Source organism: Rhinolophus sinicus, linkage group LG12 (assembly GCF_036562045.2).
Source record: "Rhinolophus sinicus isolate RSC01 linkage group LG12, ASM3656204v1, whole genome shotgun sequence".
NCBI lineage: Eukaryota > Metazoa > Chordata > Mammalia > Chiroptera > Rhinolophidae > Rhinolophus > Rhinolophus sinicus.
Window position 1 is genome coordinate 18,233,169 of NC_133761.1, and position 27,095 is coordinate 18,260,263.

Consider the following 27,095-nt stretch of genomic DNA (forward strand, 5'->3'; position numbering starts at 1 on the left):
GAGCACTTTAGAAGTCAAGAAAATGAAGTAAAGTTGTATTGCTTTCAAACTTTTGGAACATGTACTGTGGACCGTCTTTGATAAGATCGGTTTGTTATCAACCATTCATTTTCATGGCCTTTCCCAGGAACTTGGTCTCTTGTGCAAATTCGTGTTGGCACTATGACTTCCTTGGTTCCATGAACTCTTAACAAACTGGTGGGTTTAATTTTGAATGGTCGGCTTGACTGTGTTCCATTAAAGCTTAGAATTCAATGGCTTATCATTTTGCCATTGCAAAGATTCTTAAATGTAGGGATGGGGAGAGGAGATGGGGAGTGAAGACAGGGTCTGTTTTCTTCGGTGATTTAGAAAAACATGTATATTCTCCATCATGAAAAATGATAATTTTTTTCAAATTCAGAGAATACTGTTTTATCATTCCACTAATGAGACTGTCTCTCTTTTTGCAATTAACATATATAATTGGATATTAGGAGAGGGACATACATAAAACAAACAATACATCATGAAGAATTTTTGCAACATGCTTTTTATAAAGGAGAATTTTTTTCTCGGAAAGCAATTGTAAAGTTGATAATTAAATGAGATGCAAATATGATTATATTTAAATCATATTTTTGATGAATCTTCCCAAATTGCTTAAGATATTCCCTGGTAACAGCCTGGAATTAAGGAGTTCTGAGGATTGTCTGCTTTAAAGTTAAGGGCCCCTAGTTTGTTAAAAGAGACAATGCTTTTTTTATCCAGTGCTTCCCTCATGAAATGACACAGGCAGCAGACATTCTGCTGCCATTATTTGATTTACCCTGTACTTTTAGTATGCAAACTGTTGGAGAGAAACATTGATTTTTAAAGCAAAAAATTCAGTGACTTTTTACAAAAGTGAAAAGGAAAAATACAGTCAAATTCGCTTATTTTCTACCCCAAAATGTTTGGCTGCCTTCATTTTAAAAAATCATGTAATAACTATGAGTTTCCTTATTCAAAAAAATACCTCTTGCCTCCCAACAGATGCTGGCACCTTGACGTCATTCTTCATTCAATATGAGAGCTCTCCCTCTCGGTGCTACTGCTAAGAGCTTATAGTCACTCTATATATAGTCAGTCTAGTGGGGAAAGAGTGGGGAGTATACCATCTATGTAGCACACTGCCTTGTACCGTCTATTCCAGTGTATATTGTCTCATGCATTTTATTTGTACCCTCTTCATTCCTTTTAGAAAATAACTTTGTAAAGCAGACAAGTTATATATGTTATTATAGGAATTAAGATAACACAGGTAATGTCAAAAAAGAGGATACAAATCCCGGCCAGAACTACTCTTGATTTTGGTTTATACGCTTCTGTAGTCCTTTGAGTGTGTGTAACTTGGTGTGCGTAAGTGTGTGCCTTTCTCTCTTTATTCTGTGCAACCTTGAAAAAGAGGCAGTTTTGCCAAGAACTGCTTTTGGAAGTACAAGGAGATCTCTGCCCATAACATTTGCAGGGCTTATTATCTCAAACTTAAGAACATTGCCAGGTTTGTTTTTGTTTTTTTGTTTTTTGTTTTGCTAAAAATGCATTTGGCTGTTGCCTAAAGGTACCTTCATGGCCTTAACATAAGGTCTCAGGTCAGATTGTTGTTCCACTCCTGGTACTCAAGTCTTCAGGTTCTCCGCTGCAGAGTCTTTGAGTGTTTTGAAAGAGGACTACTTTCTGCCTAAAAATGACCTGATTTTGGAGTGTTCCTACTTAGAAAACAAATTCCATCTGGATGGGAGCAACTGGGAGACTTGAGTAGTTACCAGGACGTAGTGCTTTAAAAGGAAATCTTAGATGAGTGTTTAGTACCCACGAAGTCTGAGGTCTGCCAAGTTTTCATCTGTATAGATCTGGCTTGAAATAAAGAGGTATGTGGTGGTCTTCCTGACCATTATTTTAACTACAAACTTGTATGGATCAGAATGACCTAGTTGGATTGTCACGGAGTTTTCCACCAGGTTCTGAGTGAGCTCCCAATAGGACTACTAGAAAGATATGGGGTCATTTTGGAAGGGCTTGCGTTTAAGTTACTTTGGAAAACTTCATAAAATGTTGCAAGTCTGAGAACTTAAGCCTTAGAATGGATTCAATGTCAACAGGACTAAGAGAAAACACTAAGTATGGGCAGGCAGTTCAGAAACAAACAAATGAGTGTCAAGCAGCTAAGTTAGTCAGTTGATTAATTCTATTTTTGTCTTTTCAATAAGCTTTGCTAAATTTATTCACTGAATTTCAATAGCTTCAATAAGTTCACTCAAATAAATACTTATTAAGCAGTACACACTCACTTTTACTTTTTACTTGGTCATGAGAATATCCATATGAGTGACCACAGGAGACCACTATTCAGGCAGGAATATAAATACTGAAGCAGATAAATAAAACATTAATAGTCAAAACTCCAATTTAAACTCTAGAAGATATAGTGACAGATTAATGCCTAAATCATCCTGTATCATGAGTGTCTCACAAATGTATATCAGTAACCCCATCCTTTCATCCCTACTGGTAAGATATCTCTGGTGTGTGTGTGTGTGTGTGTGTGTGTGTGTGTGTGTGTGTGTGTGTGTTTAAATTCTTTTATTTATGATCAGAGTTGAAACGTATTTGACTTTTTTGGGGGGAGATATATAACATTTTTCACCTTTCCTCAGTGTACATTTCACACCACCTCTAGTTGAGTTTTCCTAATCTCTTCTATTAGAAACTTCAAGTGGGTTCCTGTTTTTTGTAAGTGCACCAGCCTCATTGGGATTTAAGATTCTAACTTGCTAACTTATGTTAATAACCCAGATTTTATTTATTTATTTATTTGCATTGGTTAATGACATTCTATAAATTTAAGTTGTACATTGTAATTTGATATCTGTATGCTCTATTGTGTGCTCGCCACCAAAAGTCTAGTCCTTCCATTGGCCATCTCTGACCCCCTTTACCCAGTTCATCCTCCCCCCACCCCCAGATTCTTCACTGTCCCTTCACATATGAGTATGTTTATATTGGAGAGCAACCCTTTGTTTCTTTTACTCCTATTTGCTGCAATGCTTGTGTTTTTTCTTTCTCGAAGCTGTGAAATTCTTCTCTCTCCCTCAGGATCATCTCCACTCTCATCCCTTTAAATGTTTCCACTGCTATTTACCACATGGTTTTATTATGAGTGAAAGAAATCGTGGAAATAATAATACTCATTAAAAATAATAGCAGACATTTAGGACTTATAATTTGCCTTCAAGGACATTTATTGTTGGCGCTGCTTATTTTGGTATAAAATCCTGTATTGTTACTGAGATGTTTACTGTGATCTGTATTTCTTTGACAGAGGGAGCTAGTTTCTTAAAAACTATCATTTCTCTTAAAATCTCTTCTTGTTTTCAAACAATTCAGCAACATTATTTTAAACATATTGTGTGCTCAATATACATGTGCTCAATATATATATATGCACATGTACATTAATATATAAATGAACATAAATTAATTCAGAATATAATGATTATATTTCCAGGGTTATATTTAATTCTTATAAAACACTACAGGACTGTTGGCACTATCACATCAGACATATAATTGCATCAAAATCAGAGAGAACATTTTTAATATTGAATTATTTTTTATCATTTTTTTATAATATAATTATGCGGAAATTTTATCCATAATCCTGTAGTAAACATTTTGTATGAAGAGTTAATCTTCATATATATATGCATATATATACAAATGTACATATATTATATACAAACTTTAGTTAAGGTTTGTGAACATATGTGATAAATGAATTGTGTATTTTCAGTAACATAGAAATTTTTCACGGAATTTATCCTTTAATCCTTTGTTTTATAGAATAGAAAAATTTAACCAAATACCGCTGAAATTGCTAACTCGACTGAACCTCTTCAGTTCCGTTAACAAGCCACATTCTCCCTTGAGAGAGAAGGGGCTTTTCCACTTGGGCTGTTCTGCCTGAATCACTCAGTCCTGTCTTCCACCGGCCAGCTTTTGCTATCTTTTAGTTTGTAGTTATTTCCGCCCCCCCCCCCAGCCCCCTTTATTATAACAAGTCTAGATTAGGCACCTGTCTGCACTGTTTTTCTTTTCTCTAGCTACACTATAAGCTCATTGAGGGCAGGCTTCATGTCTGCCTACCTTCTTCACAGCTTATTCTCACCACCTAGCTCAATGCCTGTAAAAAATATATGTTGGATGAATAAATGTGATGTTAATTTATTCTTGATTATAAGCATCAGTTATAGCATATGGTCAGTTTTGTAATAGTTGTACAAAAAATAGGATTTAGTGTTAAATGGGTACTGATGCCATCAGATACACTTGACTTGGTTTCTGGGAAAAAATTCTGATAGCGGCTTGTTTGGGGAATCATTTAAGTTTTTACATGACAGTGAAATGAAAGATGCGCCAGCGGATAAACTATGGGACATTTTGACATGGCTCACTTTATTCTAACTTTAAGTTAGTGAATCAAAGACTAAAGCAGTTCTCTTTCAAGTAGTATTCCGGGTCATCAGAAAACACTCTTGAATAGTGCTATCTTGTAACTTGTTAACACTATCCAAAGTACTTCATGTGTTTTTGGGGTTTTTTTGTTTTTGTTTTTCGGTTTTTTTTGCCATTATTCGTACACTAAATTGTGGGCATTACTTTACATAGTCTGCTTACTCTTTTAGCTTAATTGGACCATATTGATGATGCTTTGTGAAGGAGAATTCCATTTTTATTTCCATAAACTAGGGCAGGATACTTTGACCTACAGCCTGTTTTATTTCCCCTCAGAATATGGTAAACACTTAATAGGCTACAATTTTCTTAGGGACTTAAATAAAAACTTTAAATATAATTTGTTCAATTTCAACATTAAAACAGGACATTCTAATATTATAACATCATTAAAATTACTGCACGTTACTCATGATATATTAACTTGTTTTCATGAAGTCATGCTATTACCAGTATTTGATTTTCTGGATGGCACCCTGATTTGTAGGCTAAATAAATAAGGCATTTGCAGAAATGAAGATGATAACAATATTACCAGATACCAATATTGTTTGCTTAGGTGAACTCTGCAGTTACTGGATTTTGAAATAACTAGACGAATTGTTATTATGAACTGTTGTGTCAAACAGTTCACAAGAGTAATGGAAGCAGTTAATTGTCAATATTATTGCTCAGTGCCGCTGTTTTCTAGGCATTGTATTGTTACTTTCACAAACATCGTTTCCCATCCATGGGTTAACTTTTTGCTGTAGTCAGCAGTTAAATGTATAGAGCGATATTGCTTTGATGTCCAGAACACATGCAGCATTAGTAGATGCAAGACAAGCCATCCAGTTCTTATCCTGCTTAAACCAGAGGTTCTCAAGCTTATTTAGGTGACTGTATTTTCAGACTTTATGGTCCTTTTTGAGGAACTCTGTGAAATAGTGTTAAATTATCATACTAATCTGGAACCATTTCTGTGGGATAAAATGTGATTGTATCGTATGTCTGCTTGTACTTACAAAACAAATATTAAATCCTACATGGAATAGTTTTCAGAAATATTTTCAAGTTTCTCTCTGTTAATGTTTGTGTGATGCTTGTTCATTCTTTTTTAGAAGCCACGTGATAATAGAAGCCAAAGTCTTAAGAAAATATTAACCAGCTGGAAAGTTTAGAACTGATAGAATTTTACCTATTAACTTATCTTTTTATGCAAGATGAGAAATACCCATCATTATTTGATCTGTGAGATGGAACATCTTACTGCATAGATTGAGAACAACTACTTTGGATGAAGGTAGAATCTACCACACTGTATTTAAATAAACATAGCATGTATTCAGCCTTATAAAAATACCCAGAATTCAGATGTGTGAATTTTCTGAAAAAAAGCAACAGTGTTATTTTATTGGCTGCTTTTCATCTATTCCATCCAGTCTTCTAAGGCAAACATGTTACTATATCCACCTTTCAGTTCCAGTTTTCTCATTTGTAAAATAGGGTCTATAGACTCTGTGCACACTTTAGTGAGGACGAAATTAGAAAATTATGTGAGCCAAGAAGCAAATGGCTGTTACATAGTGGGTACCAACATATTAGTTATCTTCCAACTTTACTTAGTCTGTCTCTGTGGTCTAACTGATGTACTGTCTCCTAATGATACGTTTAATAACTACAGATAATGTGTCTTTGCTTTGCCACCTTCCAACACCACCAGCACCACCACCAGCACCACCAACTGAATCAAAGACAGAGCTCTCCTCGCTTATTTCCTGGTCTGTTATCGTCTGTCTTTACAGAGTAGCGATTGCTTTTTGGGCTTGTTTTTGCTTTTGGTCTCTTTTTCAACCTTTTACTCTCTCAAATCTCTTTTGTCCAGAACTCTATTCTCTTCCCTTTTCATTTCTCTGTTCTTCCTTCTCCTACCATCTTGTCACATACTTTGGCACATCTGGGCTCTTTGTGTTCTGAGTAGCCAATTACAGCATTCCATTCCGTTGGATGGCTTGGTTTACCCATCAGAAAATAGCAGCTGAAAGGTTTCTTCTTAATTTATTGCTCCATGGTTCCTGTGCAGCCACTGCTGTGTGTCACTGAAAAATCACACCCACACAGGCATGTACGCATGTATGTGCCCACGTGCACACACACACACTTTTTAGCTGAAAAATGCACAAATCATAAATCTATATAGCTCAATGAATTATTACAAAATAAATACTCTTGTGTAACTATCTCTCATGTAAACAAAAAGACATTGCTGGTACCCTACAAGCCCCCTTGTGTCCCTTCCTGTTCTCTGTTACCTATCCTCCCCCAGGAATTAATCACTCTCCTGTATCCTCACACTTTAGATTGGTTTTGCTTGCTTTTCAACTTTACATGCATTAAAGTACTACTACATCCATATGCATCCAAAGTTTGTATTCTTTTGTGTCTGACCTCTCACACTCACCATCCTGTCACACTCAACATACCTTTTGTGAAATTCATCCATGTTGTTGTATGTTGTTTATTTTTGTTGCAGTATAATATTCTATTGTATGACCCACATCCATTCTTTAGTAGTATACCACAACTTTTTAATCTGTTCAACTGTTGGTATACATTTGGGTTTTTTCCAGTTTGACAATTCAAATAATGATGCTATGGGCATTCTTGTGAGTGTGAGTGTGTGTGCGCATGTGTGTCTGTGTGTGTGCACAGGCGCGCATCTATGCATGCACTTTTAAATTGAACTTCTGGTTTTTTGTCTTTCTAGATGCTTTAAGTTGCTAGGAGTCTGATCCAGATGTTTGAGACTTTTCTGTCTTCTTTTATGTCCCAGCCTATTCCTTTAAAAGACAAACTTTTACTTCTTTTTATATATTAGGCTATTAGTACAGAATATTTTGAATTTTGGAATGTTAAGGAATGCATACGGAAAAGTTTGTAAGTAAAATTTACATATATAAATGCCTATAATTATAGTAAATATCTACTTAATAAATACATTGTATACCATATGATAGTCATATATAATCATGCTGGTATATGAACTTATAAAGTTCATTTTACTGATTACAATAACATTATTATAAAATTATTACTATATAGAGGGTGCTTAAACTTTTAAGGAACCTTCCTCTAACTGTGTAATTCAATCTATGGGTATTTTCAATATGTAAAATTATATGGACATACGTAGCACCCAAATTAAGCCAACATAGTTGTGGTTCATGTTTTAAAACATAAATTTGATCATTCTCGTTTCTCACTACTTATGCATTTATTGCTCTATGACCATAAATCTAGGGCTATGATATCTGATTCTTTTTTTCAGTGTAAATAAAGACAAAATTAATGATTTGGGTCCCTGTATGTCTTGATAAGGTTTCTTATCAATTATGTTGATAAGATAGCTTTAGCATTATTCTAGCTTTTATTCTTGTCAGTCTATTTGTTTCAAGAGATTAGGTTTTCTTTGAAGAGATAAGCAATATGCAGACATTTGTAAGTATACTAACATCCATTTATACAGTAAGAACTTTTTGTAAGTGCCTACTCTGTGGTAGGGTAGTTTCAGTGGGGAGGGCCAAATTAGTTTACTCTACTTTTTAAAAACTTATATGCCTTTTGTTATATGTGCTAGTCTGTTTCTCTGTAATCATTATCATAGTGTGCCATTGTTAGTGATGGAAGTGTATTTTAGCCTCAGTTATGTGGCACTTCAGAAAAGCTTGAGAAATGTTGATAACATACAGATATTTAAGCATATGAATTATTGTATATCATTTTATATTAACATATTCACATATATGAATGGATATGTATTAATATTTTAAATTAACGATAATATTAATAATGATGTTTTCTGGTCTAGCCTAAAATGTAAACACATAATTACATTGTGTTGTGGCAAGTCCCTTAAAAGGAGATGTGCATAAATTGCTACAGGTGATAGTGGGAAAAACTCACTTTTGCTTGGGGGAATTGTCGAGAGTTTTGCAGAAGTAAATCCATCTGGAGACTTGGATAATTTGATAACCTTAGTGCTGTGCTAGGTGTTATAAGGAAAATCCAAAAGTTAGGATACCTGGTAAGTAGTCCATAAGAATACTGGGAAGATTGTATAATCACTTCACACAATTGTAACACCAGTCAAGTAGAGTTGATGGTGACCTTTATAAAATGGTGCCTGGTAGATTATATTCTCTGGTAAATTTCTTAAAGTGCTATCACTTTTATATCTCTGCATAGACTGTTTAATTGTTGTTCATAAAAAATACTAGAGAGTTTGTGAGAAAAGGAATGGGAAACCAGGTAGTCTAGCGAGGCTTTAGACTCCTTCAATCCCAACTCTTCCATGTATGTTGTCTATCTATGACCTAGGCAAATGATTTTCCTTTTTGAAATCTTACTTGCTTTATCTGTGAAATGTGGATAATAAAAGTATCTTAATGAATTGTCAATAAAAATGAAAATCAAATGAAATCATGCACTCTTGGCATACTGCCTAGCTCATACTAATAGTAAATTTTTGTTATTAACTAGAAATTCAGGTTATAATGTACATCAACATTCAAGATTGTGAGCTTAAAAATAAAAGTCTGTTTCTTGCAACAATTAGACTTTTAAGGAACTATGTGTAAAACACCTGAATCTGGAACTATATATACATTCCCTTATTCTGTTATGACAGGTGTCCACAACAAGATTGATGGTGAAAAGAAATTACTAATAGGGGTGCAGGTGGTGAAAATCTTTTCTAAAGGTGTGTGTGTGCATGTTTAGATAGGTTCTTAAGTTTATATTGAACTTGAATGTGAAGATTGACTAGATTACCTATACAAAATATTTAATGAGTGAGCTAATTTCTGCCCTAATTCCATGGCCCCACACACATGTATCAAATTGCTATTCTTTCTCTCTAGGTGAATGAGTAAAGTAGGAGCTCTGGGGGCCCAGGAGTAACCTAGAGACGTGATCATCCTGTCAGACTTGGACCTCACTGTGACCTCACTGCCATGTCTGGCTTTGTGTTTAAAATTAATTTAAAATTAATTCCCTGTTTCAGTTTTACTTCAGCATCTACCTATTCTATCTTTATTTTTAAATTTATTTTTAATCTTTTGTTTGAGTCTTTGGGGGAAGGAGTGATGCAGTAAAAATGAAACAAAATCCAAGAGCCCATCAAGCTAGAGCCTGGGATTTGTAAGGGTGAGATCCGGAGGCCAATCTCCATACATGTAATTTCTGCATCACCCAGAAACATGAACCAGGCTGCTGTTATGCTGTCCTACTAAAGGATGCAATTGTAGACTCGGTCCACACTAGACACGTGTTTCCTGACTGTGTGGTCCAGGCATTGGTTTTCTATTCTTTATTATGGGTACCACTGAATCTGGAGGTGGAGACTGAGTCGAATTGGAAGGAATTATATTTATTAATAAAAGAGAGAGCATGTGGGTTAGACATAGTCTCTCAGGTATCTGCAAGCATTTGAGAACTACCGTTTGTAACTATATGAACTGAAGGTCTCTCAACACAATCCTGGGTCATTATCCAACCTCTCTCCACATACTATATTTCATTAAAGTCTTTGCCATATTTCAGTTTCTGACTTAGTTTTAATCAGGTGAAATGTATTATAAAAGAATGAGACAGATTTAGTATAGAAGGTAGTAGTGTTTTAAATTGGTTTACTGTAGTGGACGACATTAGAAACAATAACTGAAAAAAATTAGGGCTTCTTTATTCAGTGATATCTGTATAAGCTATTTAGCTCAAAGATAACATTAGGCTTATACCCATATGTTATCTATGTAAAATTTGGATATCTGGTATCCTATTGTACATAGATATTATATCTCCTGCTTTTTCTTTTTTTCTACTTAGTGTTCTATCATGGTTGTAATCCTCTGCCACTACACATTCTTTTAAAATACTGATTCTAAATCTTTCAGGATAATAGATCCTGATCTTCTTTTAATGTTGAAAAACATGCTGGAAACAACCAAAAAAAGCCCTTCAAAATGGTCCACTTCAGATCAAAGCATCTTAGTTTTCTTGCCAAGATAATGAAGAAATACTGTTTTCTTTAAAAATATTACATATGCTTTAATATCAGTAATTTTCTTTCTTGAAAATTACTGTTTAGAGCAGCATCTCCCACTGTGTTTAGCGAAATACTAGTTTGGTTGTTAAGTAGCATTATGTGACGTAAAACCAGATATTACTGAGAAATTCCAATTCAAATTGGACAGACTCTCCACTCCATAAACTCTAGGACTTTTCAGAGCGATAATCACCAATACAAATTGTGAATCTCTGAAGAGGGGATGTAAAGTATGCAGAGTCTACTAAACTTAATTTGATTTTTTTCTTTTTTGGTGAGGCTAATAGCTTGGGAAGAACATAGAGAAAATTCTTGAATTTCTTGTTACCTGTGCTTAAACAGTTGCCATAGTAAAATCCTTGACAGAGCCTACCTAAACTTGGGGTGAGCAGGGGCAGAATATCCTAAAATAATTGTTTATTCAAAAACAGTTCTTACAGCTGAAGATTTCTAAGCTTATTACCTACCCAAATTATTAAGGGATTCTGCGTGTACTTTCTTTCTTTTTTTAATACATAAAACTTTTCTCATCCCAGGAGGCAGGAAAAAGTGGATTCACCTATTCTACAATCAGAAGTTGCTGTCCAGTTTCTTTGGGAAAAATCAATGTACTTAACAAAAGTGATTCCAGCCGGTGTGTGAAATTTGTTTTTATCAGGAGGCAAAATGATGCTTAGTTGGTTCCATTAAGCATTATAGCACTAACTAGGGTGATATCCAAACCAAATTTCATGTCATTAGTGTGTATTCATTACACAGTGTGAAAGATATTCATCAGTACTGTTTATTAATTTAAATGAACTTTAAAAAATTTGTACAGAGCAAAGGTCCCTGGTCTCTTGGAATTTATATGTAGAGAGCAACGTTCTGAGTTTATTTAGAATTCCCTTTCATTGCCTGTATGCATTTGCTGATTCCTTGTAATATTTCTGCTTTACCTGTTGGACACACCTGTGGTTCACTCATTGGACTATTGGTCCTCAGATAGGTGAGGCCTTTTAAGCTGCCTCTTGTGGTATCATAGGGATGAGCACAGTGGTATATGAGTTACTGATTTCATGAGCAAGAACTGTTACGTGTGATGTCGCAAACTTCCCTTCACTATGGCTCTTTAACTTATATATACTTAATACACATATATGTTATGTTACATATATGTTATATGTAACATGTGTCAAATATGTTAAATACTGTATTGCATTAAATATCACATTTAATGCACATACATGTTTAAAAATATATATGTGTGTTATCAGTATAAGCATTCAGTATGCCTTCACGTTTGTTTTAATCTTGTATCTAGTTGCACTCTTAAAAAAATAAAAGAACAAAAATGTTGCTTAATACACTTGGCTTACCAGTGCCGTGAACACAATGAGAGTTCTTATTGAATCTTTGTGGTATGCATCCATTAGATTCACAATACTGTATATGTGTGTTAATTTACCAAATAGATTTGCAGTGACTGACAGATTTCTTATAGGAGAGCTGAGACAACTGTTAACCAATTATATTGCTGGTCTGAGTTAATAATTGAGATTTTTCTTATCTATTGAATAACAGATTAGAAAACAGACACAATGACATCAATATATTACAATTAAACCACCTTTAATAAACAAAGATTATTTTTTTATTTTTTTTTTGCCAACCCTGGGAGGTCAAAGACATCCCTGCAAAGCGCAACTGCATTCACTATTTTTGTTACCAGTGGAAATCTAATTTATGTATAAATAAAATGTCCATTCACATCATAACTATCAAGATCAATGAATGCATTTATACTTTTCATGAGTTATTGTTTTTGAATTTAAGTACTATGTTTGGCTCTTTGCCCATGGATTAGTTAAAATAGTCTGAAGTTGAACAAAGAAGAAGAGATGAAGTTGAGCCTGGCCAGTGCACACAGGCAGACTCATGTTGGCCTGTTTGAATCAACAGTTGTCATTGTAGATTCTTGTAATTGTTATTTTTTTTCTTTGAGAAGAAAGCAAAAGGAAAAACGACATATGTGTGGGGAAATAAATGGTAACGTTTCTTAATTTGCTTAGTGAAATTGTGATCTTATTCAAATCAGAGTTTTTAATACATTTGCTTCTCATCTGTTATGAAAGGAAAAGTAATTCCAGTTTTCTTTTGATAATCCATGATGTACACGTGCTTTATTTTGGTTATCCCATTTAGGAAAATAGGCACATGCCTCATTTTTTCAGATATATTCTACGGTTTCATTTAGACTTCTAGCATCAAGTCTTTAGAGGCAAAAAAAAATTACAATTTTCTTATAAAAGTAAAATGGTTAATGCAATTCTCCAAGATGTATATGGAAACTCATTTTGGCAACTATGACATTATTACCAGACTATCTCTTTTTACCTAGACTAGTACATTTGAAATGAGATATTTAAAATAAAGAAAGCATAGCACGATGAAATAAAAGCCTAATAAAATGTGTTTGGGCCAGCATCAAAACTCTTTGAAATAGGATATCTAAATAGTGTGTATTTTATCTCACAGAGGCTTGGGTTAGTTCTAGTGTCCAGATGACTATTAATGAATGGGCTTTGTGCTCTGGAGCATATGTTAATAGAAGCGATCATTTTGGATTAATTTGATGTGAATTAATAAGAGATTTATTTGATGGGAGTTGTTTGAAGGTGATGACATTTAAATCTCAACAGGATTTAAGATGTCCAAAAATACCTTTAAAGATTCAGGAACAATCAATTCCGAGAGGGCAAATTAAATAGACATGGATAGCAAGAACAGGATCAGACATTGGGTTTATGAAGTTTGAAGCCGTTTACAAAAAAAGCAATCTACCATTGAAGTATGGCCCTGGAATCTGAAGAAATAGAAAACATTTAAACTCCCTCAGCAATTCTTGGGTTTGTGAATTGGATAAACAATGTTCCCTTGCATTTTATAGTTCACTTAAGCAATCTGATTTTGATCTGTATATATGGAGTAGACAGGATTCAATTTTTTTTTTCTAAGCCAATGAGCAAACACATATGTTCTTGAAAAACTGAACTTTATATGTTGTTCATATGGAAGCTATCTAGTTTGCTATAGGCCCCAAACTTGACCTTACTTTTATTTTGCTATCACTTGCTTTATTCTTTAAATTCTTTGTGGGAGACTTTTGATCAAAAGAAACAATTTGCTATTCTTTTTTTTTTGTGTGTCTTTTAATTTTTTAATTAAAGCTACATGAAATGTCTAACTAATAACTCAGAACTCCTAGGCGGTTGAGACAAACAAGCGTGGAAGAAACATATATTAAGGAGAAGATTATTATGTCTTTCCTTTTTGTGTTAAGCTTTGATTTCAAGCAGTTGATAGTTTTATTATATGGAAAAACAATAAGAAAACATTATGTAGTATTATATATTATGATGATAAGAACTGCTACTTATAATAAAAATCATACTCAGCAGGATTTGAGACTCAGGTCAAATTATACAGTCATACCCCCCTAACCTTTTAATTTTGTTCTAGATATATGTATTTTAAATGATACTCAAAAATTTTATTTTTTTCTTTGAGAGAGAGGGGTTCCTTACAATCATTTCCCTTGTTTTTAAAAAATACCTTCTCTTTCAAATTGATGATGAATAATAAAATTAAAGTCATCTTGCTGGACATGTTTGGCACATAGCTGATGCTGGATATACATTTATTAGTGAATGAATGTTACAAAAATACATTTATTAATGAATGAATGTTAGAAAAAATGAATAACTTAGTGAATGGTAAGCATCAGTGGTATTTCTGCCACCCTTAGTTGTTGATGGTTTATAATATTTAAAGTCTTTCAAGGATATTGGATAAAGGTTCTCCAAGGTAAACCTTTAGAAAGTGCCTAAGCCATTAATCAGAACCATTATAGAGTCTTAGAGGCAGGGTGTAGTATAGAAATTATTTAGAAGTAATTTATTTAGAAATAATTTATTGTAGTTCCCTCATTATATGGGTGAAAGCAGAAGTTCAGAAAAATGAAGAGGCTTGGCCTCGATCACATCAGCAGGTGATTTGAATCAGGTTCAGAAATGAGACACGTGATTGCTGTACCATTCTTCTTCTTTAGGTTTTGATTCTTTAAGGCCAAGATGCTACCAGGAACATAGAATTTATTATTTCTTATCTTCAAGGAGTTTCTCATCGAATGGAAATAAATCCTAGTTCTCGACTGCATTGAATGGTTGTGTGATCTCAGCTCTCTTTAAATTACTATGATGCTTGATTTCTTTGGTTGAATAATTCATTTGATTATCTATAGTAAGATTATTTGTAGTGAGTGTATTTCACAAATGTATATGGGTATGTTTTTTTGTGTATATATATGTATGTGTGTGTGTATATATATACATACATACATATATATGTATATGTGTATGTATATGTATATATAGATGTATATATATGTATACACACACACACACACACAGGGTGCTAAAAGATGTATACACATTTTAAGAAAGGAAACCTGTATTAAAATTATAATATTTAATATATACCGATAACAAAAGATGAATACATGTCACGTTTGACTTCTGCAATTACAAGAGGTGCTCAAAGTGGTTCCCATCAGCATCCAGACACTTCTGATTACAGCGAATTACTGCTTGAGCAACGTTGACCAGTGTCCACTTGTATACATTTTTGGCACTGCCTGTGTGTGTGTGTGTGTGTGTGTGTGTGTGTGTGTGTGTGTGTGTGTATATATATAAAGTAAAACTAAAGCATTAGTGGTTAATTCACAGTATCTTGATAGTAAGAGAAAACTCAGATTTCTTTGCTGTAAAGGTGCCATTCTGAGAACATGAATCACAGTCTTCTACAGAAAAAGGATTTCTTTCTTATATATTTAAGCATTTTAATCAGTAGATAAATTAGTTACCAGAATTATATTTTAAACTGTAATGCTAATTATTTCCACGACATCAAGTTATCTAAATGATACTGTGACATATGTAGAAATAGTCCAGTATCTTATTGTTTTCTATAATGCTTTTTCTAAAAATGCAAAGAAAGCGTTTTAGATCAAATTTTTAATTTACAAGGAAACAAGAGTAGAAATTTAGATTTTTGCAAATAGAATGTCTTGCATCCCAGTACTGAAAATTACTACAAATATTGCATTTTTAGGAAGCTAAATATATTTTTAACCTGTTTAAATATCTTGGCACATAATATGAATTCAGGTTATATCTGCCTTTAAAGGAGCACTCATGTATTTGTATAGGTGGAGAATGATGTAAATGTGGGAATGCTCACTATTACCCCCCACCCGCCAGCCAGGTCAGTTTTTTATCTCACAATTAAGCAGAGGGCTGAAGTTTGCAATTTTGAGCCTCGTATCTCTCCTTTAGAGTCATCAACACCTCCTTATCCATTTCACTTTTAGCCCCATCATCTAAACGGTTGATTAATTTGGACCTTCTGTAACTGGCCTTTTGAACTTTTTTTTTTTATAGTCAGTGTGAGACATATTGCCTATAGTAGAATAAAGAAGTTTAAAACAGAGTTGCCAAAATTGAAGACTAAGTCTCATTGATATGATGTTGTATACATACATATGTATATTTACTTGTATGCATTTACATATTTATATTTATAGTACATCTATTTCATTGTATTAGGGCCATTCATGCAATATCTGCCTCAATATTTTTTTTTCACATAACAAAAAAAAAAAGATGGTATAAAGGTGGTTTAAAGCTGGTTTGATCACTATTTTAGAAGCTTATTTTAGCAAGAGTGAAAATAGAAGACGACTAAAAATAGCAAGAGAGATAACATGTCATAGTGCTTAGTGTTTCTGTAACTCTTGGTGAGGCTTACAGAGATCTGATGCAGGATTCCTGATGGCATTGAAATAGTTCTTTTCTCAGCCACATGGTATATCCACTGTAATTCTGAGTCTGCAAGGCATTGGCTATGGGTACCACTTCTTGTCTTCTCCTGTGACTGCACTGTCAGCAAGTGTACTTCGTATCTTTTCTGGAAGCATGTCCCCTCCATGTTTGCTAATTAAGATCTTTTATCCCCCTCCCCCAATGTAGGTAAGCACTATGATCCTTCGGGCTCAGGGGCTTTTAGAGGTTAAATAATTTCACCAACATCACAGTGTGTTGTAAAAATGACTTCTATAATCTTTTGTATCATGTTCCTTCTTCTCCTGCTGCTTTATAAAACCCAGGGGCAGGAGAAGATGTTGCTCAAGGTTTTCTCCTGCTTTGATCAGATATTTTTCAAGCAGCCCGTGGTGTTGGCAGAGTGGTGTATTTTAGGTGTGATATTAAAGTATGTTTATGTCATTTAGGAAGGAAAATGTTGTTTTGTTTTGTTTTGTTTTGCAGATGTGCAGATCAGCTTTCAAAATGCCTTCTGTGTCTCCCGAGCATCTTCTAAGACAATTGCATTAGCCTCCTGGTAGTTGACTAATAGAATTAATAATTGTAAAAAGCATTCTAAAGCCACATGCCTTATGAAGTCAATGCTGGGTATGATTTTACAAGTATGTGAACTATTTTTTCAAGTGAAAATGTTAACTGGAAAAGTTCTTGGCACACAGTAAAACATCCTGCAATCTGTTATTTGTCTTAAAGATAATAACTTGAGGGTGGCTATAGTCTTATGGTATCTAACTTATGACTTGTTAGGGGAGTTTCTTCCACTTAGAAGTATTGCAAATGTGCTTATATTTATATAATATGTCATTCTGAAAAATTATGGTGATATAATTCCAGTAAAAAATTATTTTTTTTCTCTAACTACTTCAAAGTGTAGTCAACCAAATTAACCATGATCTTTTTTTTTTAAGCAACTAAAAAGAACAGTCCCCTTCCCCCCACAACAAGAAATAAAACCCAAATGACCTTTCTGATACTTCTTTGAAGTATTAGCAGTTTAACATTCTTTGCGATATATATTATTAAGGGCTCTATTTAGCATAAGGAGTGAGTGAGTCATATGGGTTCTAAAGGTCTGTTCTTGGGGGGGGGGGGATGAAGGAACTGAAATTTGAAAGGATGATAATTTAATTAAATCATATTTTTTTTCTCAGTCACTATAGATGCTGGTTGAGTAGTCTTTAAGACCCATTGCTTTTCTTCATAATAAATCAGCACGATTCAATTTTTTTGTTCTGCAAAAGAAGTTAATTTTTTCAATATTACCATATTTGTATCTACCCGCTTTTAAGTATTTTATCTTAGTTCTATTGCTGTGTAAAATGTTGCTGCTTTTTAAATTACCTTGACATTAAACTATGGGCATAAACCATTTTCTCTTCATTTTAGTGGAAGGATAATCTTAATGAATTGGAATATTTCATCCTCATTTCTTCATGAGTCCTGCTTTTCAGATAGATTTTTTTTTATTGTGTAATTTTATTTCATTTTGGTGCACCATTGTTAGATTTTATTTACATTAAGGAGAAAAAGTTAAAATACAAATATGTTTATTCAGTATTGTCTAAATAAAGATTAAATTGAGTATTACTAAAGATACGTGTAATGGGAAAAACAAACAAACAAACAAACAGGAAGTTCTGGAGGGAAAGGCAAGTGATACTGCACCAGAACATCACATTTTTATATGTAGGTACAGCTGATAGTCTGTCCTTTTCTGTAAGCAAAGTTAAAACAGTATTTTTTTCCCTCAAACTCTTGTATTTTAAATGATAACTTATATCTTAAGCTTCCCTTGTATTCTTTTTATCCTTTCCTTTTTGGTTTCCTTTTGTTGACTACCAATAAAATTGACCTTCATTCTTCCATGTGTTAGTACAAGTTCTGAACTTCTGTCACTTCTGACAGAAAAATAGATGTCTCCTAAACATCAAGACATAAGACATTAAAATGTAAACTAGTTACCGAGTGTTCCGTTTTCGGGCCCAGTCGTAATGACACCGAAGTGAAGACCACATTCCCCCACCTCTTTCCACCCCTCAGAGGCCAGGCATTTGTACATTGCTTCACTCCCTTCCCTTGAAACTTCAGTCCTTCATCCTATAAATGTTTTGTCGTTGTTGCTGTAGTTCCAAAAGGGAGATTCTGTGGCTATTTGATGACTAACATTATTGGTGTATAAGAAGAGTCATGTATTTTTCTTTCGTAAGTGCAGTTACACTGTTTTTGACATTATTCAATACAATGAATTTTTGCTTTGTAAATGATTCTTTACACTCTAACTAGTACATTATCTTGATTGAGTGATTCATATTATAAAAATTTTGTTTGACCAGCTTTTCAGAAGCAAAGGTACACACACCCGTATATCCGAAGCCAGTGTGGTTTCTCAGCACGCATGAGAAATTATAGATGAAAACGACTCAGAGAGGTTATTAATTTGGATTTTCTCAGGACATTGTGCATAATCGTGGTGTCACTTAACGCTGTTAAGTCTGTCCTTGTGACAGAGTCGGCTAGTAAAGAAGGCTTGTTTTATTAGTCAGTCACAGGTGGATTTTGTCCAAGAAACATGTTGGACAAAAGGGGGGTGACAACTCACATGGCACTTGCACTTTTTCAGCTTGGAGGATTAAGGAACACAGGCCACACAGACCTCACTTCTCCACTAGCCTTTGTTACTGCACTCTTTTATTGACAGGACACAAATTGTTCCTTATCTCCTTAGACCCTCAGAGTGCTAATTCGTTAGAGTCCCCTAGAGGAATTTGCCACCGTGTTCTTATTTTGATCCTACTCACTCATGCCACTAACTTGAAAGGTCCAGCTGAGCTTGCATGTGAAGGTGAACCATAGGAAACTGCTAATATTTTGCCATTTGGGGCTATGAAATGACCATGTTGTACGGTTCGATTTAGTATTTTATTTCAGTCAACTTCGGTGTAGTCCTGAGGATGGAATTGGTACTGTTTCCATCAGGCTATACACAGAAACCTGGGCTTTGTTAGGTTCCCTCTCATCCTGGAGAGAGTTCTAGTAAAATCTAACCTGGCCGCTATGATACATACCAGGTCCTGCTCTTAACTTTCAGGCAAGTACCCCCCCCCCCCCGCCCCCAAATGGGGCTTAAAGAAATGTATCGATAGGATGACTCATTTGTTATCCTCCATTCCTGAAAGTAATGGGAGCAGTTTTCACTTTGCTTATAGCATGCTATTTCTGTTTTTTGACTATGATGATATTTTGGTTCAAACCATATTTATATCTTGGTTGCACCATGTGTAACAATATTGAGTTCTAATTTATGTTGTTTATATACACATATACATATCATATAAATAAACATGTAATATATATTCTACAAACATAAACATGTATATATATACTATAAACATAATATGTATACATATACATAATATATAGCATGTATAAATATGTACACACACACACATATATATATCATTGACTATGACTGAATAAAGAAATTGAGCAAAAACTATAATTGGCAGGCAAGAATAATAGGGAGGATAGAGGTAATAATAACAATACTTTGGTATTCATAAAACCATTTTAAAATAATAAGCCACTCTATGATAAAAATATTATAAATATAGATTGTTGGCTTTGGTCTCAATTATTTTGCTGTATTTAAAAGTGATTTTTTTTTTTTTTTCCCTAGAGGGAGTTTTTTTGTTATGCACCTTAAAAAAGCCTTGAATTGAAGAAGTAAAATGTTCTAGATTAGGTTACATGTCTGCAACCTTGAAATAAGCCTGTATCTTCCTTTTCCTTGTGTTGTTACAGATATGGTCCGGAAAAAGAACCCCCCTCTGAGAAACATTGCTAGTGAAGACGAGGGCCAGACCCTGGAGCCTATAGGTACAGAAAGCAAGGCATCTGGAAAGAACAAAGAATTTTCTGCAGATCAGATGTCAGAAAATACGGATCCGAGTGATGCTGCAGAACTAAACAATAAGGAGGAACATAGCTTACATGTCCAAGATCCATCTTCTAGCAGTAAGAAGGACTTAAAAAGCTCAGTCCTGAGTGAGAAGGCTGGCTTCAATTATGAAAGCCCCAGTAAGGGAGGAAACCTTCCCTCCTTCCCACATGATGAGGTGACAGATAGAAATATGTTGGCTTTCTCATCTCCATCTGCTGGGGGAGTCTGTGAGCCCTTGAAGTCTCCTCAAAGAGCAGAGGCAGATGACCCTCAAGATATGGCCTGCACCCCATCAGGGGACTCATTGGAGACAAAGGGAGATCATAAGATGTCACCAAAGGCTACCGAGGAAACAGGGCAAATGCAGAGTGGTCAAGCCAATTGTCAAGGCTCAAGCCCAGTTTCAGTGGCCTCAAAAAACCCACAAGTGCCTTCAGATGGGGGTGTAAGACTGAATAAATCCAAAACTGACTTACTGGTAAATGACAACCCAGACGCGGCACCTCTGTCTCCAGAGCTTCAGGACTTTAAATGCAATATCTGTGGATATGGTTACTATGGCAACGACCCCACAGATCTGATTAAGCACTTCCGAAAGTATCACTTAGGACTGCATAACCGCACCAGGCAGGATGCTGAGCTGGACAGCAAAATCTTGGCCCTTCATAACATGGTGCAGTTCAGCCATTCCAAAGACTTCCAGAAGGTCAACCGTTCTGTGCTTTCTGGTGTTCTGCAGGACATCAATTCTTCAAGGCCTGTTTTACTAAATGGGACCTATGATGTACAGGTTTGTGCTTTGTATTGTGATCTCTTTGTACAGGAAAAGTTATTGGTGATGAAATGGGAATTCTTATATACCAAAGGGGTAGCCGGCTAGATCCAGCAAAAGATGGAAACACCTCATAGCTGTTTCATCCACATGTGTATTCAGAGCTGTCTTTAGCCACGCATCATGAATATTAATCCTAATATTTCTGTTCTGTTGGGAAAAGCCTTTCCATGGAATTAGCTAGGCTTCATATTTCTAGACATATTTCATGGCACTTTGATGTTTTTCACAGTCTTCCATAAATGGCACTTGTCTCTATGGCTCTACATGATAGCAATTCATTCTTTGTTCTAGTTTTAGATGATACATCTTTTTTCCACAATCTTTCCTTCAGTAAGGGTCTTTCCAGTGTCTTGGATTAGCATTTCATTTTATACTCAGCCCGACCTCTAATTGGACTAGATTTAGGTCATATTGACGGTTGCAGAGATATACTCCTGAAAAGCCAACATAATTGCAAATTAAAATTTGGAAGTAAAATTTTACATTGATTGAAAAGAAGTCACTGTGATTGTAAGTACTAGGAACACCAGAATGACCTTGGTGCAGGCCAATAAAGCATTCCCTTCTGCATTTAAGGAAAATAGTAGTTTATGAAAACATTTAGTAGTAATTTAGATTTCTGCTTTTATTAAAGCTGGCATACCTTTTTGATCTACTCTTCTGTCTTTAGTTTAGGGCATATGTGAAATGAAAAAAAAAATTACCATTTCAAATAGAATGAACTGCAGCACTGACTCAAGAAATGTATTTATTTCATGTTAGCAATTTTAAGCATAGTCGAAACTCATGGTCAGCTTGAGAGAAGTGTATTCATTTCTATTATAGCCTGTAGATTTGTGTTGTATTATTAGGCTAGTAGGTGTCAAAATATATTAGTTTTAATATCAAACTTCTTTAGGAATGATTAGAAGTATCAGAAGACTAATGAAATTGCATCACACTTATTTGACCTCCTGAATTTCTTAGAATTATCAATCATTTTTATCAACTCAATAGCTACAGTGCATTTGATCTAGACTTCTCTGTTAGCCAGTGCCAATTAAGAAAGCCAGACAAAGGGGTTATAAATAAGAGGTAGTGAACATATATATTTGCAATCCTTATAAGAAGAATCAGAAGAGAAATTTCCATGTCTTTTTAAAATGTCAGAATGGCAATCTTATCGCTTTAAGGGAGATACAAAGAAGAACCCTTAACAAGTCAATTTCATCTTCGTAAAGCTCTTAAAAATTCCATCTTACTTTGTGAATTTCCACAAATAGAATTATTTCTGTGGAGCAGCAAATTAAGCCAACATAATTATTATGCATGAAAGCTACATGCTTTGAACTGCTGTCTTATTAAAGATCATTTCACTGTCTTATGCAGGTACACTCTGCTGTCAAACCATGATTGGAAAGCAAATACGTGTTTTAGATAAAAGGGTTAGAAGTGAATAATGTCAGTATGGGAAATGGTGTTTTATAATTAGCAAGTGATACGATGTTAATACCTGGATTTCCGGCTGGAGTTTCAGTTTGTTCACTCTGGGGACAACTTCTGAGAGAAGCTGATCTGGGCTGTCAGGAAAGTCTCTAAAACAAAGATTACTAAGGCCTATAGTTTTGGAAGAATTCAGATTTTTAAACACACTTCCATTTCCACCAAACAGTTATTTGTTAGGTTCTTAGTTATTTATAGTAAAGTTTATGTTTGGGTAGAACGAGCTGGACACTTTTCCTGGGCAGTGATTTTAGAAATAAAACAGATGTGTGAGCTATCTGAGTTGGAGCTAATAGAACTAGAAATAAAACAGCTGATCCTATACTGTGCTGTCTACTAAATCCTTGCAGCAGCACACAGTAACGAAGACAGAAACTGGTAGGAAAGAGCACGGAGGCAGATAATCGTGTTAAGATCAATTTTTTTCTTTTTCCAAGACAAAGAATATGGCTAAAATTAGAAAACCGCAACTGTGGGAAAAGGGGGTGATTATTTCAAAGAAACCATTGGAGTCAGAAACAAGTCCAAAGATAGTTAACTTTCTTCAATTTAGGAAGAGAACACTAAATGTACTAGTAGGCCAAATGCTCATCTTGAATACTTCTCACATATACACCAGACATTGATGCAAAAACATGTCTGAAGATAAGTAACTTATTAATATTTTTATGTTGAAATAAATATTGAACAGCTTCCCTATATGCGTCAACTGAATAAAAGCACATCTGAAATTCCCCCTTTACCCACAAGTCAGTCTATGTTGCCGAAATGCCATTTGAGAGCTTCTTTCCTCGGCACTTGAATTGTGTGGACACTTAAAAGCTCTGGGAGATAAAATGCTGACTGTAGAATTTCTTTAATGCAGTTTTGTCAGAAATTTATAGCAAGTTAATGGCTTGTGTGTATTCTGATAAAAGATGTTGGTAAATATGAGTATTACAGACAATAATCATTCAATTTTAGGAATTGTTTACATAAATCTGTAGTTTAAGCTAATGGAAGTAATAGATGAGCAATTCATTCATCTTTTTCAATTAAACTGGCTTTTTTTTTTTTTTTTTTTAACATTCAGAACAGTTGGTGGTTAATGATAGATTTATGACATTTTAGGCCAAGAAAAAAGGAACAGGAGCCAGAGGAGAGAACTTAAGAATTCTGTGGCTTTGATCTGTATTTTGGTTTGACATGGATGGTTTTAAATAATTTGCACTGACTTGAGTACAAACATGAGGCATACAGTTGGGAAAAAGAAGTCATTTAAACAAATTTTTAAGATTTCCAGTTTCCAGTTCAGATTATTTGATGTATATTTGGGTACTAATTGAAGTTTAGACATACTTGTACTTCCAGTTCTGTGTAAATTTTATTACAAATAGTGAAGTCAAGGAATTACAAATTTGTAAAAATAGTGCCAAATAACAATATTTCTTTTTACTGCATAGTAGATAGAGCCCCAGTGAATAATGGGAGTCACTTGAAAGGGCCATCATACAACCAGGGTAGTCTTTTCTGAGTGTGTCGAATTCAAATTCCTCACCCACCACCTTGAAGTACACATGCCTGAAATCAGAAGAGATGTGGATTGTTGACCAAGAAAAAAAAAAAGATACAATGGATCTAGTTGACTTGACCAGGATGTTAGTTTCTGAGCTTTAAAAATTTTCCCTGCTTATTTTATCAATTATTAGGCTTAATTCTTTTTTTTTTTTTTTTTAATAATGGATGTGGCATGATTGGTAAGCCCTTCATGTGATTCCTTCATGTGATTTTTACAACCTGTATTCAGTCTTTGAGGCTCACATAGAGACCAGTAATAGGACAAGAGATTGAGTTCTTCAAAAAGTAATTACAGCTTCTTTCTTTTTAATCTGCTTTATTATGCTTATATTTAAACCATTGCGTTGTTAAACACGGAGGTTGCTGTTTCATTAGGGCTTAATGTGCTGTGCATTAGTGCATTTGCGTCATCTTTATGGGGGAGCTCTTAGCCCTCAGACCAGGTTATAAAAGTTGGAGTCCTGTCAAGTTGTGCTTCCCACGGGAAAGTGTTTTAGCTATCCCAGGTTTATAAATGCTTGCGATGTGTATGTTGCCTTTTCATATCACTAAACCTTTTCTGTTATTCTGCATTATTCAGGACTCCAAGAAGGTAGCTATCAGATTCCAGCTATTAAATCCATTTTGGGCCCTTAATGAAATTCTAAGGTTCCCAGAAGAATGTCACTGTTAACTTACCAGTGACTGTCTTGTGTTTGATCTACGAGCACTACATTTCTGTTCTGTAAATATTTTTATCAGAGTTGCACAATATGTCATGTTAGAAGCAGGAAGAACAGATTATAGAGATAGGGAGTCATCCTTTGTATTTTCAACATATTTAACTCTATGAACTTTATAGATCCTTAACATATGCCTGTATATTCCCTTGAACAGGGGGTTACAGTTTGGTATGGGGGAAAAAAAAAATCAGAGCGCATTAATCTCATTTGGTCTATTTTGACTTTTCTTGAATTTTCCTTCCAAATATTTATTTTTTGCCTTGCAGTTTCCTTTGATCTGGAGTAGGAGGGAAGTTGTAGATCTTAGCAGGTTCTGTTTCTTTGTTTTTCTGAGTTGAGGACAATTGCACTTTAGAGCAACCAGTGAATGAGACTTTAATCACTTCAGACTGTCTATAGAGTACAGAATGTTTGGCATATGAACCCATATGCCAAACCCATATGAACCCATTTTCAGGTCTGTGTCTCTTTAACAAGTAATAAAGTGTGCAAAATAAAACATATGCTTACCCTAAGGCCATAAAACAAAGCACAGTTCTGGCATTTACCAGCTTATTTTTATCATGAAGATGGCTGAGCCGGGTATGTAGCCACCTGTGTGGGGTAGAATAGTTTGACCATCTTCACTAATCCCTTTACCTGCACAATACTTAAATCTCCATTGGGCTTTGTTACCCAAGGGTCAGTAAGATAAGTGCCAATCCTTTGATTTTGGTTTATTTGTTACCATTTAAAGAACATGTATCACTTTCTTGAAAGTCAGTATTTCCCTCTAGGCAGAATGTTTAGAAGAAGAAATAGTTATCTGTGCATCCAAATTTAACATTATTCAATTCTTAATAAAAATCTTATCCTCTAATGGCCCCTTCTGCTAACCATATCAAGTCAGCAGATTATTCAGGGTTTTTTTGTTTCTTGGGTCATTGTAATTACAGCACACATGCAGCTGTTGGAAACACAGAACATAAGTGGTAACACTCACCCCAGGAAAGTTTGTAGAAAAAGAGTAGTTCCCTTTCACTTTTCCATTTCCTTCATAGAGTCTATTTCTGAGAATCATTAGACCATAGACCTCTTCAATTCTTCATCTTGTAATTCTAAAGCTGGAAGTAAGTGTTGTACACTTTCAGAGTATCAAAAAAGACCTTTGTTTAATTTCAATTGAAAGTCAAATGTCAAATTTATGTTTCTGTATTTTAGTTTGATCTATACTTCTTTCATCTGTGAGCTTACATAATAATCACAATTGCACGTACTTCCTTTTTTCCCCCCAAGTTTGGATTCACTTCTAATAATAACTAACATTTATGAAGGTTTCATATGGGCATATGTCTCTGTAAGCTCTTCACATGTATTAATTAACTTACTTTCATTAAAAAACCTTGATGTCCATTAAAAAATTAACTCACCTTCATTAAAAAACCATTATGCCCATTAAAAAAAAAAACACACACACAAGGAAATGGGCATAGAGGAATTAAAGTAACCTGCCCAAGATCACAGAGTTGTCTAAGTGGGGTAAATGAAATGTAAACAAGGGGAGATAGGCTACAGGAACCTGTCTTTACAACTGCTGTGATAAGTTGCCTTCTCAGATACAAGACTTGAGTTTATTGCAACCAGAAAAACGATGGAAGATGGGCCAACTGCATTGCAGGGAGGAGATATAAGATTTGTGTACCAATGCTGTTTGATGTATACAGTGTGTGAATCACATTGAATTTGAGGATGTTAGTGATTTCTTTAAAATTTCTTATCTATTAGGTTGGTGCAAAAATAATTGTGGTTTAAAAGGTTTAAAAATAATTGTAAAAACCGCAATTACTGTTGCACCAACCTAATAAGATGTATAGTGTAACATTGTCTTATTTGAACTTACTAGGCTAATAATTGTAATCATTGAAAAGAAAATTAATTTTGCTCATTTTGCCTTTTTTTCATCACTGGGATTCATTTTCACTGGTATTTTTGCTACAGAAATGAGGTCTGATAGAATGAGCAAGGGCCAAATTTTGGGTTA

At 34.6% G+C, this 27,095-nt stretch overlaps 1 protein-coding gene across 7 annotated transcripts in view; it reads left to right on the top strand.

Annotated features, from left to right (window-relative positions):
- The window catches only part of TRPS1 (transcriptional repressor GATA binding 1), a 238,476-nt gene that overhangs the window by 25,310 nt on the left and 186,071 nt on the right, over positions 1-27,095 (top strand). For 4 of the 7 annotated variants that reach the window (XM_074316276.1, XM_019747366.2, XM_074316275.1 and 1 more), the window contains 2 exons: positions 16,984-17,141; positions 20,341-21,269. In XM_074316276.1, coding sequence (XP_074172377.1) covers positions 17,105-17,141; positions 20,341-21,269 — 966 coding nt within the window. In that variant the 5' untranslated portion in view covers positions 16,984-17,104. The remainder of the gene's footprint in view (positions 1-16,983; positions 17,142-20,340; positions 21,270-27,095) is intronic. The other 3 variants (XM_019747369.2, XM_074316278.1, XM_019747368.2) reach the window with 1 other exon arrangement.